We start from the raw sequence: 19,008 nt of genomic DNA, 5'->3' as shown, positions 1-19,008 counted from the left end.
GTACAAATCACAGAGGGCTATGGGTGGCTGGGGTTAGTTCGCCTGAGGAACCAGAGCTTGGCCAAGCATAGAGAGGCCCACAGGTGTCAGGGACACAAGGCCTCTAAGCACAGGGGACTATGAACAATCATTAACCCCCCAGGACACTGAGCCTGTCGGCCCAGAGGTGGGTCAGCTGCCCCAGTAGCCCCACTGTCCCTATACTTCAAGGCCTCACCATGAACAGGTTGGTAGTATCTTTGTCCCTTCCTGGACTACAGCAGGACAGACTGCTGTGTGCTTTCTGCCACTCGATCACTGAAGGCTGCAGGGAAGTACTCATGACCTTGGCTCTACCTCCCCTATGGCACTGCTGAAACTCAGGATGCACTTGCAATCCACTGAAATAGCACTTGCTCCCTTGAGGCTGCACACCTAAGCCTGTCCCCAGAGGTCCTTTCGACAGAATGGTGTCTCTCCTGTCACTCTCAAATTTTTGCAGAGCTGATATAAAAAAAAGGCCGAGATAAACTCAGGCCTTGCAGGAACAAGGGTAGCCCTTGCAACAGAGACCTTTTCTGATACAGAGCAAAGCATGATGCTCCTGGACTGGGCCTCAGGGGTGGGGCAGACAGCTTCACTGGTGATGTTTTTGCTTTCAAGCTGAGTTCACTCCTGAGTGTGATCTATAACCCAGAGCTGAGGTGTAGACAGGCAGATGCTTAGAGCTCACTATAGCCAAGTCAGTGAGAGGCCATATTCTCACAAGATAGGGTGGGGAACTCATAAAAACAACAACACACACAACTCAGAAAAAAAAAAAAAAAAAAAAACCCTCAGGGCTGATGAGGTGGCTCAGCAGGTAAGAGCACTGATTGCTCTTCCTAAGGTCCTGAGTTCAAATCCCAGCAACCACATGGTGGCTCACAACCATCCATAAAGAGATCTGACACCCTCTTCTGGTGCATCTGAAGACAGCTACAGTGTACTTATTTATAATAATAAATAAATCTTAGGGCCAGAGCGAGCAGGGACTGAGCAAGCAGAGGTTCTAAATTCAATTCTCAACAACCAGATGAAGGCTCACAACCATCTGTACAGCCATAGTGTGTACTCATATACATAAAATAAATAAATCTTTTTAAAAAAAAGACCCTCACTATGCTATCGTATAGAGGCATCATTACCCTCAAAACAACTGAGAGAAGGTGGGCAAGACAGCTCAAAGTGCTTGTAGATAAGCTTCATGACCTGAGTTCAAAACCCAAAGCCCCGTGATAAAAGGAGAACCCAATCCCCCATAATCTGTCTTCTGACTTCCATGTGTGTACGCATTTGTCCATGCATATGTATGTTTGTGTGTCACATACATATACAAATGCATGGACAGAGTAAAATTATAAAGGTGTAAGAACTACAGAGAGCCGGGCATCATGGCGCACGCCTTTAATCCCAGCACTTGGGAGGCAGAGGCAGGCGGATTTCTGAGTTCGAGGCCAGCCTGGTCTACAAAGTGAGTGCCAGGACAACCAGGGCTACACAGAGAAACCCTGTCTTGAAAAACCAAAAAAAAAAAAAAAAGAACTACAGAGAAACATTGTGCTTTGCCTAGCACACAGAAGTAGCAACTCTGGAGGTAGAAACCCTCTGCCCTGTGCTGTGCTGCTGTGAAAAGCACTGGCATGCACAGTTCAGAAGCAGGCTGATGAAAATGTGCTCACATTGCATGCTGTCCCAGCTGCTCGTTGACAGACAAGCTCCTGTCTGTGGGCCCACTACTTCTGCATGCTCCGTTCACTTGGGGATACTGACAACTCTTCCCTTAGAAAGGTAGTACTTAGAACACAGCCAACCCAGCCTCCCCACTTGCCAGCCTAGGACATTTAGAGTGTCTGGAGGTCTCTGTGGCCTCTCCAGCAGAACCTGCCCCAAGGACATGTCCTTCTTACTCATTTTCCAGAGACTGAACTATGGAAGAGTGAAGTCCTGAGTTTCTAACTGAATGTGTACTGTTGACAGAGGTGCCTATGTCAAGGACACCATAGCCTGAGGTTCAGAGGGATAGCAGTCTTGAGGGGGAACACACCACACAGCAACTGCAAGCACTGACAGGATGTACAGCTTTCTCATGCTGGGTGCTGACAGTCCACAGACTGCTCCCCTACAGAGAGGGGTCCTACGGAGATTAACTAACCTGCCTCCCTGTCTAGCTGTGTGCATAAACCCCATCTCCTAGTCCAGCTGTGTGTGGGCAGCTGCAGTTTCTCTGAGTCCTGTCTAGACCACCAGATTGGAGATCTGCATGTCTTTCTTCAAAGCTCTGCCCCAGTCAGGTCCAGGGACCTGTACCACCTACTACTCTCAGCCTATGCAAACTGCAACTGGCTCAACCTCCACTTTTTGTTGTTTTTCATTCTGTTAGGGTCTGAGCTTGGCTGACAGGCATGTGCTCCTAGGGCCCCCCCCCCTCCCTCCCTTATAGGCCAGCTCCTGCCAGGGTCACAGGTGCTCCCCACTCACTCAGCCTCTTACCTTGTTTTTGAAGTACACTTCGATGAGCATGATGAAGCCTGCATAGCCTGACTCCTCCACTTTGTAGGGGGGCTCCTTGCACACTGCAAAGAGAGTGAAAATACTCCATCAGCCTCCTACCTGCCACAACCCTCTGGGCCCTCCAGCTGCTTAGGAGACTAGGCTGCAAGAACAATGGAGCTCAGACCAGGGTTTCTGAGAAATGACAGGGCAGAGTGGGGTCAGGAACAGGCCAGGGGCAGGCTACCACAGACCAAGTGCTATAACATGTTGCACTTTGTGCAGTGACAAGCACCTTGGCAGCAGGGATGCCAGGCAGAGGGCACAGGAGCTCCTCCCCAAGTTACTCAGACACAACTTCCTGAAAACCTTGCTCTGGAACAACCCTGTCCCACTCACTGTCTACCCACAATCTCCTTCAAATACCTTACCCAGGTGAGGCTGCTGAGAACAGCCACCCAAGCATGGTAGCAAAAGAGAAATGGAGATGGAGGGAGAAAGAGGAAGATAGCAGGGCTGAGGAAGGTGGAAGGTGGATGACAATGACACTCTCAGATATCACCCTTGCACACCTTGTGTGATTCTGGGGCCAAGCTTAGTAAACAGGTAGCCTGCAGGACCTAGGAGTCCTTGAACACAAGACCAGCAAGACATCTCTGCATGGGACCCAGGCAAGCAACTGCAAAGGCCAGACTAACCTGTGGCTCCACAGTCATGAGAAAGGTGGGCCCGACTCCCTTCTACTGGTTCCACCAGGGCTATCCTACCCTCCCGGCCCTCACAATGCTTTGGATGCCTGCACCAGCCATTCCTGGGGACCTACATCAGGATCTGCATGTGAATCATGGCATCCACAAAGCAATGCCTTTCTCATTCATTCTTGCTAATTCATTTATTTTGTGTATATGCACTCACTACCCCTTCTGACTTCTTCCTGTGAGGGTGGCCCCCTTAAACTGAAGGAGGTGGAGATTGCCCTGCCAAGAGTCTTAGAGTGTATGGCCACTACGCCCTCACACCTATTCACATACTCTAACCCCACTATGCCCTCACACCTATCCACATACTCTAACCCCATCACCTTCTAACAACCCAGCCATCAGAGATCCATGTAAGGACAACAGGATAGGGTCTCTGGTCTCCAGGTCACTAGCTGCTCAGGGAGGGCATCACCTCACCAGGGATGGGAAACAGCTCAACCCATCCATGTCAGGAAAGAAGTCCTGTGTGTCTAAAGGTCCCCAAAGGCCTTACAGCCCTCCACCAAGTGTCCAGGAGGAACACTGGAAAGTTAGGGGCAGACACAGTTCTTTGGGAACTCCCTCTGGCCCATAGTCCCATATGGCAACAAAGGACACTGAAATCTGGACTGGCAAGATGGCTCAGAAGGTGAAGAAGCCTGCCACTGACCCTGATGGCTTACATTTGAGCCCCAGAACTCACATGGAACAGGGAAGAAAAGTTGCCTTCTAGCTTTGATACACACACTATGGTGTACCCCTCCTCCAACACATACATAAAATAAATGAATTAATGTAATTAAATTGTTTTAGGACCAGGAGAGATGGCTCAGCTCTTGCAGGGAACCCCAGTTCAATTCCCAGCACCCCTCACAAGTACCTTTAATTCTAGTTCCAGGTAATCCAATTCCAATTCCAGGCCTTTCCTGGCCTCCTGGGGCACCCGCACTCCCTGGCACATACCCACAGAGACACACACATATATAGAATACAAAATGTAAAAGTGATAAACCAAACAAAACAAAACCAAACCTTAGAGAATACAACATTAAAGAAAAGTGAATCCAGTGGAAGCAACTCAGACCCCGGAAGGAATGAGTGGCAACAGACCCCAGGCGGGCAACTGCGGCAACCATATGCAGGGTGCAGAGAGAGGAATACAGAGAGAGCACAGAGGACCATCTTATGAGGAAGGCCTAGGGCAGCTGTAGTATACCACAAACTCAACGGGATGGAAGAGAGAACAGACAATTATACCAAGGAATAGAAGCTCATGCCACAGAAAATGTCACTGTGCGGGAGGGGTGGGGTACCTGTGATCCTAGCACTCAGGAAGCTAAATTAACCACAAAAAAAAAAAAAAAGGCCCTGTAATCTGACCTTGCAATGACTTAAGTCTTTCTTAGAGTAACTCAAAGGTGGGGCCCAGTGAAAGACAAGCTGACCCCATCCTGTGTCAGATCCACAATCAGAGCTGTAATCAATTCAATCAGACTCACTGTTCACCCTCCAACCCCAGAGCAGGGGGCACATTAGCCCAGAACCTTGGCTGGGTGAAGGGCAGCCCCAACAGGAAGGCTGGAGGCTCCAGGAGAGATGAGTCCTGTCATAGCTTCTCAGCAACCGCAGGAGGAGTCAGACACTGGACCAAAGCTGACAGGGAGGGAGGAAAAGGCCACTTGTACTTAGCAAACACCGGGAGAAGACTTCAGGTCTCTGCAGGCACCACAGCCACAACAGATAAAGCAAGCTGATGTGAGTCCAGCACGCAGTACCAAGGCAGGACCATAGTTTTTAGGCTGGCCTAAAGATCGCTATGTAGCAGCCCAGGGTCTCCAGGCTGGCCATCAACACATGACCCTGCAGAGACTGCAGGAATGCAACACTGCAGTCAGATGACCTCACTTAAAGTACAGGCAGACAGGAGGCCTGCACCTCTGGGCTGGCTGCTCACCTGTGAAGGCTGCCATGAGATAGGACACACAACACCTCCACATACACCTGCTATGGACAGCAGCCACAGTGCCATGCTCTAAGACAGGGGAGCCAAAGTACAGAAGATGGAGGGAATAGAAGGATGGGTGGGTGGGTAGATGGATGAGTGACTGGGTAGATGGGTAGGTGGAAAGACTGACAGGTGGGAGGGTGGGTGGGTGGATGACTGGATGGTAGGAGATAGGTGGACTGGTAATGAATACATAGATATACAGGTAGTGGGGGGATAAATGGGTAGACAAATAAATGGATATATGGTTGAAGAGAAGGAAGAAGGAAGGCAGGTAGAAATAGAAAAGATGAGGACTAAGAAAGGAGGAATTTGAATGAAAAGCACAAAAGAAAAAAGAATAGAAGAAAAATAAGCCACTGCTGCCCTTAGAAGTGCTCGGCCTGTGAAGAGAAAAGAAACTCAAAGAGAAACTTAAAGCAATTCCACTAAAATCAGGGACAAGACAGGCTGCCCACTCTCTTTGTAGCTACTCAATATAGTACTTGAAGTCCTAGCCAGAGCAATAATACAACTAAAGGACATTATGGTGGTTTGCATATGCTTGGTCCTGGGATTGGCACTATTAGGAGGTGTGGCCTTGTTGGAGTAGGTGTGGCTTTGTCGGAAGAAGTGTGTCACTATGGGAGTAGTGGGCTTTGAGACCTTCCTCCTAGCTGCCCATGAAGCAGTCTTCTCCTGTCTGCCTTGGGAACAATATTTAGAACTCCCAGCTCCTCCTCTAGCACCATACCTGCCTGTATACTGTCATGCTTCCCACCTTGATGGCAATGGACTGAATCTCTGTACTTATAAGCCAGATCCAATTAAATGTTGTCTTGTAAGAGTTGCCTTGGTCACGGTATCTGTTCACTGCAGTAAACCCCTAACTAAGACAGATCCCTTGGTCTCCATCCCTAACACAGGGATTATTCACATGCCACACACAAGATTTTTCCAGAGGGTGCTCAGAAGTCCTCACTATTCACAGATGATATGAGAGCATACATAAGCGACCCCGGAAATACTACCAGGGAACTCCTACAGCTGATAAACACCTTCAGCAAAGTGGCTGCATACAAAATTAACTCAAAGAAATCAGTAGCCTCTCTGTATACAAATGATAAATAGGCTGAAAAAGAAATTAGGGAGACAACACCCTTTTCAATCGCCACAAATAATACAAAATACCTCAGTGTAACTAAAACCAAGCAAATGAAAGACCTGTATGATAGCTTCATAGTCAGTGAAAAATGAAAGCAGAGAAGATATCAGAAGATGGAAAGATCCCATGCTCATGGATCATAGAATTAACATAGTAAAATGGCCATCATACCAAAAGCAATCTATAGATTCAATGCAATTCCCATCAAAATTTCAACACAACTCTTTACAGACCTTAAAAGAACAATCAATACTCAACTTCATATAGAAAAACAACAATACACAAACAAACAAACATGATATCTATAACAATCCTGTACAATAGAAGAACTTCTGGAGTTATCACTATCCCTGATCTCAAGCTGTACTACAAAGCAATAGTAGTAATAAAACAAAACAAAACAAAAAAAACTGGCATAAAAACAGACAGGTTATCAATGGAATTGAATTGAAGGCCAGAAGTAAATCCACAAACTTATGGACACTTGATTTTTGAAAAAGAAGGCAAAATTATACAACAGAAGAAAAAAAGCATTTTCAAGATGCTGGTCGTCTATCTGGGTATCTGCATGTAGAATACAAACAGATCTGTATCTATCACTCCATACAAAAGTCAAGTCCAACTGGATCAAAGACCTCAACAGATAAAACCAGACACACTGAACCTGATATAAAAGAAAGAGGGGAACAGCCTTGAATGCATGGGCACAGGAGAACTCTTTGAACAAAATAGCAATCGTGTAAAGGTGGCGCAGAAATTGTGGGAGCAGCCAGCTAACAACTAACCCAATTTAACCTCTACCATGCGAGGGAGCCCACCGCTGCCACAGCCTGGATAACCTCTACCATGCGAGGGAGCCCGCTGCTGCCACAGCCTGGATAACTAGGAACCAGAGGCTGCACAGGCCAGACACCAAACATAAAAACATAATACAACCAAACATAAATGGGAAAAAAGACAATAAAATGATTCCTAATTATATTTTTCTATACTCATATATTAGCATCTAGCCCAATTGTCATCAGAGAAGCTTCACCCAGTAACTGACAGAAACAAATACAGAGACCCACAGCCAAACATTAGGTAGAGCTTGAGGAATCTTGCACAAGATGGAAGGAAGGATTGCAGGAGCCAGAGGGATCAAGGACACCATAAGACTATAGAATCAACTAACCTGTTCCCATAGAGGCCCTTAGAGACTGAGCCACCAACAAGAAAGCATGCACAGCATTGATCCAGGCCCTCTGCACGTACGCTACAGCTGTGTAGCTTCATCTTCTTGTAGGACTCCTAACAATGGGAGCAGGGGTTGTCTGACTCTGTTGCCTGCCTTTGGAACCCTTTCCCCACACCGGGTTACCTCATCTAGTCTCAATAGGAGAGAAGGTACCTAGTCTTACTACAACTTCCTATGTCATGGTTGGTTGATACCCTTAGGAGGGCTGCCCTTTTCTGAAGAGAAACCGAGGAGGAATAGATAGGGATCGGGGGTAGGGACTGATGATGAAGAGGGGCGGTGGAGGAAAAAGACTGGGAGGAGAGGAGGGGGAAACTGTGGTTGGGATGTAAAAACAAACAAACAAACAAACAAACAAACAAATGGGTGTGTGGGAGGGGTGCTTGGTCCAAGCATAACCTGTTACCCACTGCAGGCCCACTGTCAATATTCATGGGCTACAGCCCATATAGCAGTGCAGAAGTTGAACCATCCAGCAACAGCTCTTCCCAGTTGAAGAGCTTCTTTACAGAAAAGCATTCTGCTCAGTCCTGAGACACCCAAGAAAACAGAGTTTATTGTAGTTGATCTTACAGTGAGGGCCTTGGAGCGTGATAAGGTGAAGCCCATGAGTGGTGGGGCTGGGGTTGTGATCAGGGTGAAGCCCTAAGTGGAATCCCCCAGGGAGGGGCTGGGGGCAGAGCTCAGGAGTAGAGCCCCTGCCCAGAATCCTCCAGTGAGGTGCTATAGTCACAGTCAGGAGTAGAGCCCCTGCCCAGAATCCATCATCCTCAGAATTAGTGTATGACCAACAGTAAGTATTCAGCTAACATGTGTAAAATCATGTGTCTTATCATTAGCACAAAACAAAAAGAAAATGGCTGTGGACTCCAAAGCATGCCCAGCCCTGACCCTACGTGAAGAGTCAACAGCCGAGACAGCCCAACCAGCAACCCCCACCCACACACACACCTTAGCAGAGGACAGGAAATCACCTCTGATCACAAACCTCACCAGACACTGTCCCCCAGGGAAGCTGCTCCTGAGGCAGGTGGGGAAGTAAGGGGACAACCCTGTTGCAGCCTTGATAACATGGTACCCAGAAGAGAGGAACGTATCCAAGTAGTGATAGGAGCCCCCATAATCTTTCTACCCTAAATAGTAAGCATTTTTTTTTTTTTAGCTGAAAATAGACTTTTCAAAAAGTATATTCTGGTTAGGTTTTCTCTCCCAACTATTCTCAGGCCCGTCCCCACCCACTCACGCCCACATCCTTTCCTTCTCTCATTAGATTACAAACAAGCATCTAAAAAATAACAGTAATACAAGACAAACAAAAACAAACCAGAACAGACAAAAAAGGGGGTAAAAAAAGGGCCAAAGAGAAAGAACAAGAAACATACACATACCTAACATATAAGCAAAAAATGTACAAGGGGGGAAAAAGCCCAGACAAAGCACTGTGAGAAAGAATAAATAAAAACAAGACAAAAAAACCCAAACAACTCCAAAATACTGCTGAGTTTATTTATGCTGGGCATGGGTTCAGTCCTCAAGAGTTGTTTGTATACCCAGTCAGACTTCTCAGAGAGTTCTTAAGCCATCACCCTAATTGCTTCTGACCCAGGATACTTCCTGGCTGCTCCAGCACCTACATGTCCCCAGCCAGTTCCCATGAGTAGGCGGGACACAGGCACTAGTCAAGGGGTCCTGCCACCTTCAAGCTCACAGGGACCATGGGTGAGGAAGGGCGGGGAAAGGGAACTCACCACGCTTGGGTTTAGGGAAGCTGTCATGCAGTCGGAAGATGACCTTCTCCACAAAGTGCTGGATGTCACACTGCTCAGGGCCACGCACGAAGACCATCCAGTCATGAGTGAAGCCCTCGGTGGTGGGCTTCTTCCGTAGCTGGGCACGGTGCCCCAGCTCTAACTTCACCTGGACAGTGCACTGAGGGGAAATAGAGGCAGGGCCTGGTCAGCATGGAAGCAGAGACACTTACTGCTGCCCTGTGCCCCAGCCTAGGACATGGATGCAGAGACACTCACTGCTGTCCTGTGCCCTGGCCTAGGACATGGAAGCAGAGACACTACTGCCCTATGTCCCGGCCTAGGACATGGAAACAGAGACACTCACTGCTGTCCTGTGCCCCAGCCTAGGACACAGTCAGTGCATGCTTCCAGGAAGCAGAGACACATGCAACACGGTCCCCAGCATGTGTAGAGAGGGCTCAGGTCCTGGCTCCTTACATTAGCAACAACATCTTTGACCTCTTAAACTCCATGCCACCCCTGGACATCACTGAGAACTTGATGGTCCCCTCCACTGGGCATTTTCCCCTGACCACCTCCCAGTTGTGTTCTTTATGGAAACTATCATGGCCCCTGCTGTTCACTTAAACATAGAGCCTGAGACCTTGAAGAGCACAACTAGGCAGCCTGCTACTGATGGGAGAGCCACCTAGCCAGCTACAGCAGCTCCTTGATGGAGCGCTCTTTTCCTCCCTTTCCTCCTGCAAGTGTCTTAACACTGTACTCTGAAACCCCAGGTGACTCAGGCCAGCCCCAAACTAAGCACAAAGCTACTACACTCCAAGGGATTCCCAGCACAGAGGTGGGCCCACCTCAGAAAAGGGGGCCAACTAGAATCCCTGCAGTGGCCGGGCGTGGTGGCGCACGCCTTTAATCCCAGCACTCGGGAGGCAGAGGCAGGCGGATTTCTGAGTTCGAGGCCAGCCTGGTCTACAAAGTGAGCTCCAGGACAGCCAGAGCTATAAAGAGAAACCCTGTCTCGAAAAACCAAAAAAAAAAAAAAAAAAAAAAAAAAAGAATCCCTGCAGTGTAAAACCTTCTCTGGACATGTTATATTCATGTATGCAAGCACAAAGATCCTCCCCCCAAACTCTCCACTGTACATACTGACGAAGGGCCTCTCATCAGTGCTGGCCTGGCTTGTCTAGGTCACCAGCTTGCCCAGGTGCTAGTTACTTTTTGTCAACTTGACACAAGCCAGAGTCATCTCAACAGGGAACTTTAAGCAAGAAAATGTTTCTATCAGATTGTTCTGTGCTGTAGTTTCTTAATTAACGATTGATATGCCAGGGCTCTGCCTACCATGGGAGCAGGTGGTCCTGGGATATATAAAAAAATAGAACTAAGGAAGCCATGAGGAGCAAGCCCTGGCTCAGTGATGGGCTGCAACTGGGACATATAAGCCAAGTCCACCTGTCTTTGGTCATGTGTTTACCCCAGCAGCAGAAAATGGAGAGGGCCACCAGACCTGGGCCTCCCCAGTGCTGGTCTGCATGGGTACCAGGGAGTTCACCTGCACCTTCATATTGCACAGTGAGCATGTTTGCTACCGAGCCACGTCCCCAGCCTTTTTACATGTTTTTAATGTGGTGTGTGTGTGTGTGTGTGTGTAGATGGAGGCAGAGGACAGCTCTGAAGGTCACCCTCAGGATTACTATTCACTGTTCTTTTTTAATGTTTATTTTTACTCTATTTATATATTTGTCTGTGTATCTGCTGTGTGTGGAGCTGGAATGAAGGGACATCAGAAGGAGGAACTGGACTCCCTAGAACTGGTGTTTGTGAGTCACCTGCTTGGTGCTGGAAACCCAGCTCCGGCCCTCTGAAGCAGTACCAAGTGCTCTTAACAGCCTAGCCATTGCCCAGGCCCACTTTCTTTGAGACAGAGTCTCCCACAGGCCTGGAACACACTCATTAGGCTAGAGCAGTTGGTCGTGATGCCCCAGGACCTCCTCGTCTGCAGCCCCCAAGGTCTGGATCACAAGCAAGCTCTACACCAAGCTTTTTCACGACTTCTAGGGACTCAACTTAGGTCTTCATGTTTGCAAGTCAGCACTCTACTGAGCCACCCCTTCAGCCCAAAAAAATCACACACACACACACACACACACACACACACAAGTCTCTCTCTTTCTCTTTGTGATACTATGATTAAACCGAGGGCCTTCATGCATGCTAAGCAAGCACTAAGCCACACCATCAGGCCCTCCCTAGATATTTATTTTTGAGTGAAAATCTCACTTAAGTAACCTTGGCCAGCCTAGAACTTGCTCTGTTAACCAGACTATCATTGAATTCAGTGCTGAGACTTAAAAGTGTGTGCCATCATGCTTAGCCCTAGTCCACCCAGCCCCAACCCTTTTAAAGTCAAGGTCTCACCATGCAACCCAGGCTGCCCTTGAACTCTCCACCCCTCTGCTTCCTGATTGCTGGGGTCTCCTGTCTGACCCCACCAGAATACACTTAGTGGAAGGGCCTAATAATATAAAACAGGATCCTGACAGCAGCAGAGGCCACACTGACTTGCTAAGTGCCCTGCCCAGATAAGCAAGACAATCAAGTATGAGGCCCAGACCTTCTTCTAGGAACTCGCACACACTGGTCTCTGCTAGCCCTCCCCTGTGGAACCAATGTCCAGGTGCCTAGACTCCAGAAGTCATACCTATGTCTCCCCACACCTGACCACATAACCCCTCTAGTGTCTGTGTATGCAAATCTCTGCCAGGACAAGCATAGTTTAGGCTCCTAGGATGTGCTCCAGGGGACTAGTAAGAGGAGCAACCAGATGGGACACAGTGGGTGTGATAGTGGACTGTGTAAGTGGGTAATGGCAGGGACATCTGAAAGATATGCTTGACCACAAATGGAGGCAGATGGGGGAGAAACTGGAAAAAGGGAAGGAAGGCCTGACAGGAGAAACCAGCTGGACCTGAGTGTAGATATGATGTGGTCTCTGAGACAAGGGGGCAGGGTTGTAACTCTGTCAGAAGAGCAGAACAGAGGCCCAGAATCCCAGCACTGGGAACATCTTGGGGAAAACTACCCATCAATACTTACACCCTGCTGGGTATGGTGCCTGCTAGTGACCCGGCAGAGGCCAGCCTATGCTACATGGCCAGACCCCAGGAAGCCTGCATGGACAAACTACAGACGAAGCCCAAGCAGTTTTATGAGCATGGGGTATGGTTAGAGAATTTTCAATATGATTCCAAAGCAATACTGCCAGCATCCTGGAGAACATGATCAGAGGGCCACTGCTGGCTGGAGGCTTCCAAGACTCCTAACACGGGTGACCCTATTCTCCTGAGTCACTTCTTTGGAGTTCCTGTCAGCTCTAGGCCTGATCTATCTACCCTACGACTCACCAGCTGAGCCCTGGGCTGCCTGCCTGACATGAGGTTCTCCTATGGGCCACAGCACAGGTAGCACAGAGCACAGTGGCTATTGCAAAAGAACAAATGACCACAGCTCCATTGGGGCTAGGACGCAGGCACAAGCCAAAGTAAACTGTAGGTTTCTAGGCGTTGGCAACCTGTGCCCAAAGCACTGGCTAATGACACTAATTCCCAAAGGGCTGGTACCAACTAGGGCCACAACACCCCCCAGTTAGGGGCTGAACCAGTCATGTCCAGGTCCTCCAGACCTAATCACCTTTGTCCTGTGCTGAACCTCAAGGAGAGACCCACACCCTGGGGGACCAGAATCTTCTAGAAATGGTTGTGGTGATGGGACACCACAGGGTCTATGCCATCAACATGAGAAAGGGGCCTAAAGCTGCTGCTGCAGCTCAAGGCACAGCTGAGCCCTAGCCACCCTGGTGCCATCATCTTCAGGCCCCTCCTTGCTCTCTACCTGGATTTCTTGTGCCCATACTTGAGCAAACCCACCAGCTGGTTCTCCAAGAGTAGTGTTGATGGCAAGTGGAACTTGGGTGGAGACACTACTGTAACCAGCACAGCTCACCTCATGCCGCCAGCACCACAAGGCCCTCCTAGTATTATGACCACTTGTTGCATGGATGCCTCTGCACAATCCCAAAACCGGGAGCTACACCGGACAGTGGTGGCGCACGCCTACAATCCCAGCACCTGGGAGGCAGAGGCAGGCGGATTTTTGAGTTCGATGCTAGCATGGTCTACAGAGTGAGTTCCAGGGCAGCCAGAACTACATAGAGAAACCCTGTCTAAAAAAAACAAAAACAAAAACAAAACAAAAACAAAAACAAAAACAAAATTGGGAGCTATAAGCGACCTTGCTGCCTGGACCCCGAGGAAAGCCCCCAAGCAGAGGTGAGCAGCCAAGGCCTGCTCTAAGAAGTGTCACTCATTCTACTACTGGAGATCAGAAGCCAAGGGGCACAGCAGCCCGAAGCCTCAGAAGCCAACGGGCAGAGGGTACTCAGACCCAGAATCTCAATCCAACAAGCCAGACAAACAGCAGCACAGGGGGCATCTCACAGGCTCTTCCTGAGGGAGCCTGCTCTCTCTAGGTGTGAAGGGGCAAATGGCAGAACTCCCCATCCCACAGCTCTGAGTGACTCCAAATCCACCCACACACCCTTATCCACCCACCATACACTCATATATCCATCCATCCTCCCTGTCACCCATCCATCTTCCCTTCTGTCTATTCACCCACCATGCACTAACATAACCATCAACCCATCTATCTACACATCTACCAACCCACCTGCCATCCACTCACTTAGCTGCACTCACTCAACCCATCCATCAACCCATCCAACCATCCATCCATCCATCTTCTAATCCATCCATCCATCCATCCATCCATCCACATATCAATCAACCTATCCCTCCTACCTATCCATCATCCACTCCTCCTGGCCAACCCTCAAAAGCTCAGTCAAAGCTTGGACCCAGGAGGCAGTCATTACCTGTTAAGATTTCCTATAGGTTTTCATTTAATTTTCTTGTGGGAGTTCTCTGTAACAAATGCCCCTTCCTCTGGGAATCTACACAACACCCCACGGTATAATTACACCTGTCATCTGGCTCCTGCTGGCAATACCTTGGCATGCATCTGACTCTCACCTTCAGTAAGGAAAAAACATCAGGTCTGCCCCCATAGCAAAGTTCACACACTGATGGTGAAGCTGCCAGGACCCAGACCCGGAGCCAACAGAGCACTGGTGACACAAGACCAAGTCAACTGTGCTCTCTAGAACTAGTCCCACACAGCACACCTGGCAAGCAGGTAGCCTGGAGCATAAGAGAAACACGGTACCCCCTAAGACACTCCACTCCAGTGGAAAGCACCTGGCCAAAACGCAAGACAAGTCTGGAGAACAAAAAATTAAAAAATACATCTAAGCTGGCAACCCTGGGGCCCAGCCTCCAACTACTGTCACCTCCTTTCTGGGTCCAGCTACCTTCTTCTTTCTGACAGGGCACAATGCTTAAAACAAAGGGATGGGAAAGATCCAGGAAGGGACAGGTGTGCCGTCCACATGGCTATGACAGGCACTGAAAGGAGACTGTGAGGGTGTCTATAACACAAGGAGAGTCACTATGTGTCTCCTACTCCCTGGGCAGGGTACTAGAACTGTTGGTATCCCAATCCAGGTCGCAGGTCCCTACTCCTGTCAAGCAGGCCAGCAGAGCAGAGTGAGAAAGTCTAGAGCTAGCTACAGAGGACCAGACTCGGCTCTATCTCCAGTGCTTTGCCCACAGCCTCCCTACCAGGACTCCTGTGGGGAGGTGGAACACTCAGGACATCAGGGAAAGAATCCACACTGGCCACACACCTGAGCCAAAAATATCCATTCCCAGAGTGGAGCAGTCCCAAACAGGGCCACCCGTGATCTCACTTCATCCCTTCTGAGGCCAGGCCAGGAACTCTGGGAAGGGGGCTCTAGGTTCTTTGGGAGTTACAACATCCTCCCTAATGATTACTGGAGAGCCCCATTGGGCTCTCAAACCCTTCTCATCTTTCTGGTATTGTTCCCCAAAAAGCCAATCCCATTCCACCCCTCCCTAAAGTCAGCAGCAATCCTGGGTATGCCCCTGCTCAACATGGAAATCCAATACAACAGACAGCACTGGATTGGGGAGTGAGGTGGGCATGGGCGTGAAGGGGATACCTGAGACACTTTCCTGGCCTTCCTGCCCATAGAGAAAATGGGAAGCCCAGAGTAAAAACTACTGCTTCTGTGCTGGCCTCTGCACCAGCCTCAGAGTCAAAGGGAAACATGAGACCAGGACAGGGAAGGCACGCAGGGCTAGCACCCAAACTTGAGCACACTGCTTCCCAGTAAGGCACATACATATCGGTTCATGGCAACCCCATGGTGGAGAGAGGCTCGGACTCTACCCTGCACACCTTCAGTCCTTTGAGGACAATCACATCCCTAAGGGCCAGCCCTCCACTGCCTGCGGGGGTCTCCTGAGCTGGACGGGAAGGAAAAGCATACCAACACCTTCTAGTGCCAGGGTCCTATCCATTACCCTCTGGTATGGCTGGGTACTCAGGCATGATGGCTGCTCAGCATTTAGCAGGTGCTCCTGTGATAAGGACTCAACTTTTCATCTACTTGGCTGAAACCTAAAAGCAGCCACAAACACAGCTGAGCACCAGCAGCTCTTGGGGGTCTTACATCTGAGCAAATCCTGTTCCCCACTGTCCCTGAAATTGCTGCCTTTCCTCAGCATCACAGCCACAAAGTGACAGCCACTCAGGACACCACAGAGGGAATGGCCTCTAATCTCTGGGGATTCTATTGAGGACAAGAACTCCTGAGTTTTGGAGTGTAGAGGATGCCGAAGAACAGGGACTTTTTGTGTGGTTCAATTAATGAAGAGCCCAGGTAGCAAGCAGGCTTGCAAATCAGCCTATTCACTAGCAGCAAGTCAGGCACACCAGGGACAAAAGCTATGCCAGCTACCTGCCCCAGTGGTCCTAGGTCATAGATAGTGGGACACACAGGAGGTCCCTACCGGTGCATCTGAAACTAACAACCACATGGCCAAACTAGACAAAGCTGCCTCCATGGCGCCAGCAGCTAGGGATGCCCTAACCTGCCCTTACCAACAGCAGAGGAAGCCATCAGCTGCCACCCCCACAGCCCCACACCTTCCCAGGACTGGTACCCCTGAAAATTCTGTCTTTGGAAGGGAAGGAGGAGGATGTGACCCTGAGTGAGGGTAATCTGAAGAAGATGGGGAGGAGCTCACATGATACAGAACTGGGTGACATGGGCACAAGGGCCAGAAGACCCTCAGGTTTACGAGAACCAACAGGGCTGGTTTTCAAGTGGCAGGGGCTGCCAACAGGGTGCCTGGGGTACCTACCTGCAGCTAAGTGAGGTTGGAAGGCAATAGGAATGTGAAGGGGGAGAAGGAGCAGGGACAGAGGGGAAGGGAAAGACCAGCTGAGATCAGATGAGCCTACCAGGGTGAGGGGACTGGATGAGGATTACAGATGGAGAGTCAGAAATAATCATCTCAGGTGCAAAGCCGCCCAAAGCCGAGGGGCATAACAGGGTCTTAAGACTCTGAAGGGCTTCTAGGGAATCAGGTCTGAGACTGCCCTTGGTCTAGTCTGAAAAGCAGTGCCACCCTTGGGCTCTGGGCACAGAAGAGTGGGCAGCTGGTTGGGTCAAAGGGGCTGAAGACTCTGTCCCAGGCTCAAGGTCTGACATCAGAATTAAGTTCCCAGAGGCAAAAGGCCAGAGTCCCAGGACAGAGTGCAAGGGAACCAGATGCTCATTAGGGGAAGAGGTAGAGGAGGCAGGCTACCCAAGAGGCTGGGAAAAGTGACCTGAAGTGAGTGTCTTAGATGGAGAGAGGGTGTGGCTGGGCAGAGAGCATTCAAAACAGACCTGAAGCTAGCATCTGGTTGGGGGGTTCCTGGAGTTTGGGGAGATTTGGGGTCATGGGCCCAGGAAGAAGGAATCTTCCAAAGAAAGACTGAGGCTCAGGCCCTATTTGGGGTGGTGTAGCATCTAAGAGGATATGTGTGTGTGTGTGTGTGTGTGTGTGTGTGTGTGTGTGGCAGGGGGAACCATCCTAAAGTTACTAGCCCTGTCTGTGGGGACTCTGTGTAGACTCTCCACAGATTCTGATCCATGCTAGGGACCACAGGGGCTGGAAGTCCCACTTAAGTTTTGAGACATGTTTCCAAAGATTCTGGGCCAGACAAGGATGCCAGGAGCTGTGGGGTGTTCTGGAGTTCTGAAGGGAGTCTGGATAGATTTGGATTCACAAGGGACATGAGTTCCCGGCTAGGCTGGGTGGCTAATCCCAATGGGTTCCGTTCTCTACTGGGATTCTAAATGATTCCCCAGGGGATGTGGGGCCAGGACGGGATCCCCACGGTGCTGTGAGTGGCTATAGGATTCCAAAAGTCTTCCTGGAGAGCTGTGGAGCAGGCTGGAGATCCCCAAGGTGCTAAGGTAGTAAGTACCAAGGCTCTAAGGGGAATCCCAAAGGGTTCCAGGCTATGATGATGTCCAGGGTGCTAAATCCCTGGGATCCTGATAAACACTTCAAGAGTCTGTGTGTAAACTGGATTCCTAAGGGGCGCCTCCGGGGACTCTGGAACGAGATGTTGTTCCTAAGGTGCTGAAGCCCTGGGTTCCTGAATGATGCCCAGGGGGTACTCTGGGATTCTAAGGGGTGTCTCACAGGGCTCTGAGCCAGGCTGAGTCCCTCAAGATGCCGCGGCGGTGTGGATACACTACGCTGGCAGAGAATTCCCCAGTGTGGAGTGGGTGGCACTGGGGTGCTGAGTTAGATCCCAAAGGGTTCTACACCAGACCTGGGGTCGCGATGGGGGAGGGGTACGTGGGTCACAGTGGAGGAGGGGCATCCCGAGATGGCGATGGGGGAAGGACGCCCCGGGGTCGCAGTGGCTGGAGAAAGGCCCATCCGAATGGGCGCGCGCAAACCCGGTGCCCACGGGGCGGTGTGCGCGCAGGGCCGGCCACAACGCCGCGCAGGGCAGCGGGAGGCCAGTCCCGGGCGGAGGCTTCTTACCTGATTGTCCATGACTGGCGCCCGCCCCGCCCCCGGGCCCGCGTCGCTCTCCCTGCCGCCTCTCAGCAACGCCCCGCCGCTCTCATTGTCTGTCGGGGGCCGCCGCCGCTGCCGCCGCCGTTCCGGGCCGCCCGCCCGCCCGCCAGCCGCGCTGAACCGGAAACCGCCGCCAGCCCGGGCCGCTCAGCGACCGCGGGCCCCCAGCCGCCGACTCGGGCCCGGCCTCGCCGATGGACAAGCCTCTGAGCCTGTCAGAAGGCCAGAACCCCGCGCGTGGGGCGGGACTTCCGGGCTGGTGGGGGCCCGCCGGGCGACAGTCAGAACGACGAAGCCGTCAGCCAATAGAAAACCGGCGCCGCAGGGGGGCGGGCGGAGGGAGTGAAGGAGGCGCGAGGCGAGCTCTGCCGAGCGGCGCGAGGTGTGCGCCGCACGTGGAGGGGTTGGGCCAGGCCGTGGCGCGGTGCCTGCGCACTGCGCCCCCGGAGCGGCTCTAGAGGGGACGTCCATTAAAAGGCCCTAAGAAGTTTAAGTTCGAGCCCTGCGGAGGGAGGGAGCGCTGGCGATGTTCGGTGCTCCTGCGTGACAGCG

General features: G+C 50.7%; 1 protein-coding gene across 2 annotated transcripts in view; it reads right to left on the bottom strand.

Annotated features, from left to right (window-relative positions):
• The window catches only part of Mllt1 (MLLT1 super elongation complex subunit), a 47,249-nt gene extending 28,620 nt beyond the window's left edge, over positions 1–18,629 (bottom strand). The window contains exons 1-3 of one of the 2 annotated variants that reach the window (XM_021149618.3): positions 18,421–18,629; positions 9,386–9,566; positions 2,512–2,594 (exon numbers count right to left, since the gene is read on the bottom strand). In XM_021149618.3, coding sequence (XP_021005277.1) covers positions 2,512–2,594; positions 9,386–9,566; positions 18,421–18,432 — 276 coding nt within the window. In that variant the 5' untranslated portion in view covers positions 18,433–18,629. The remainder of the gene's footprint in view (positions 1–2,511; positions 2,595–9,385; positions 9,567–18,420) is intronic. The other variant, XM_021149617.2, reaches the window with a different exon arrangement.
• Between the last annotated feature and the right edge of the window lie 379 nt (positions 18,630–19,008).

Source organism: Mus caroli, unplaced genomic scaffold, assembly GCF_978045245.1.
Source record: "Mus caroli unplaced genomic scaffold, Mus_caroli_1 scaffold_18, whole genome shotgun sequence".
Taxonomy (NCBI): Eukaryota; Metazoa; Chordata; class Mammalia; order Rodentia; family Muridae; genus Mus; species Mus caroli.
This window is presented reverse-complemented; position numbering and strand designations above follow the sequence as displayed.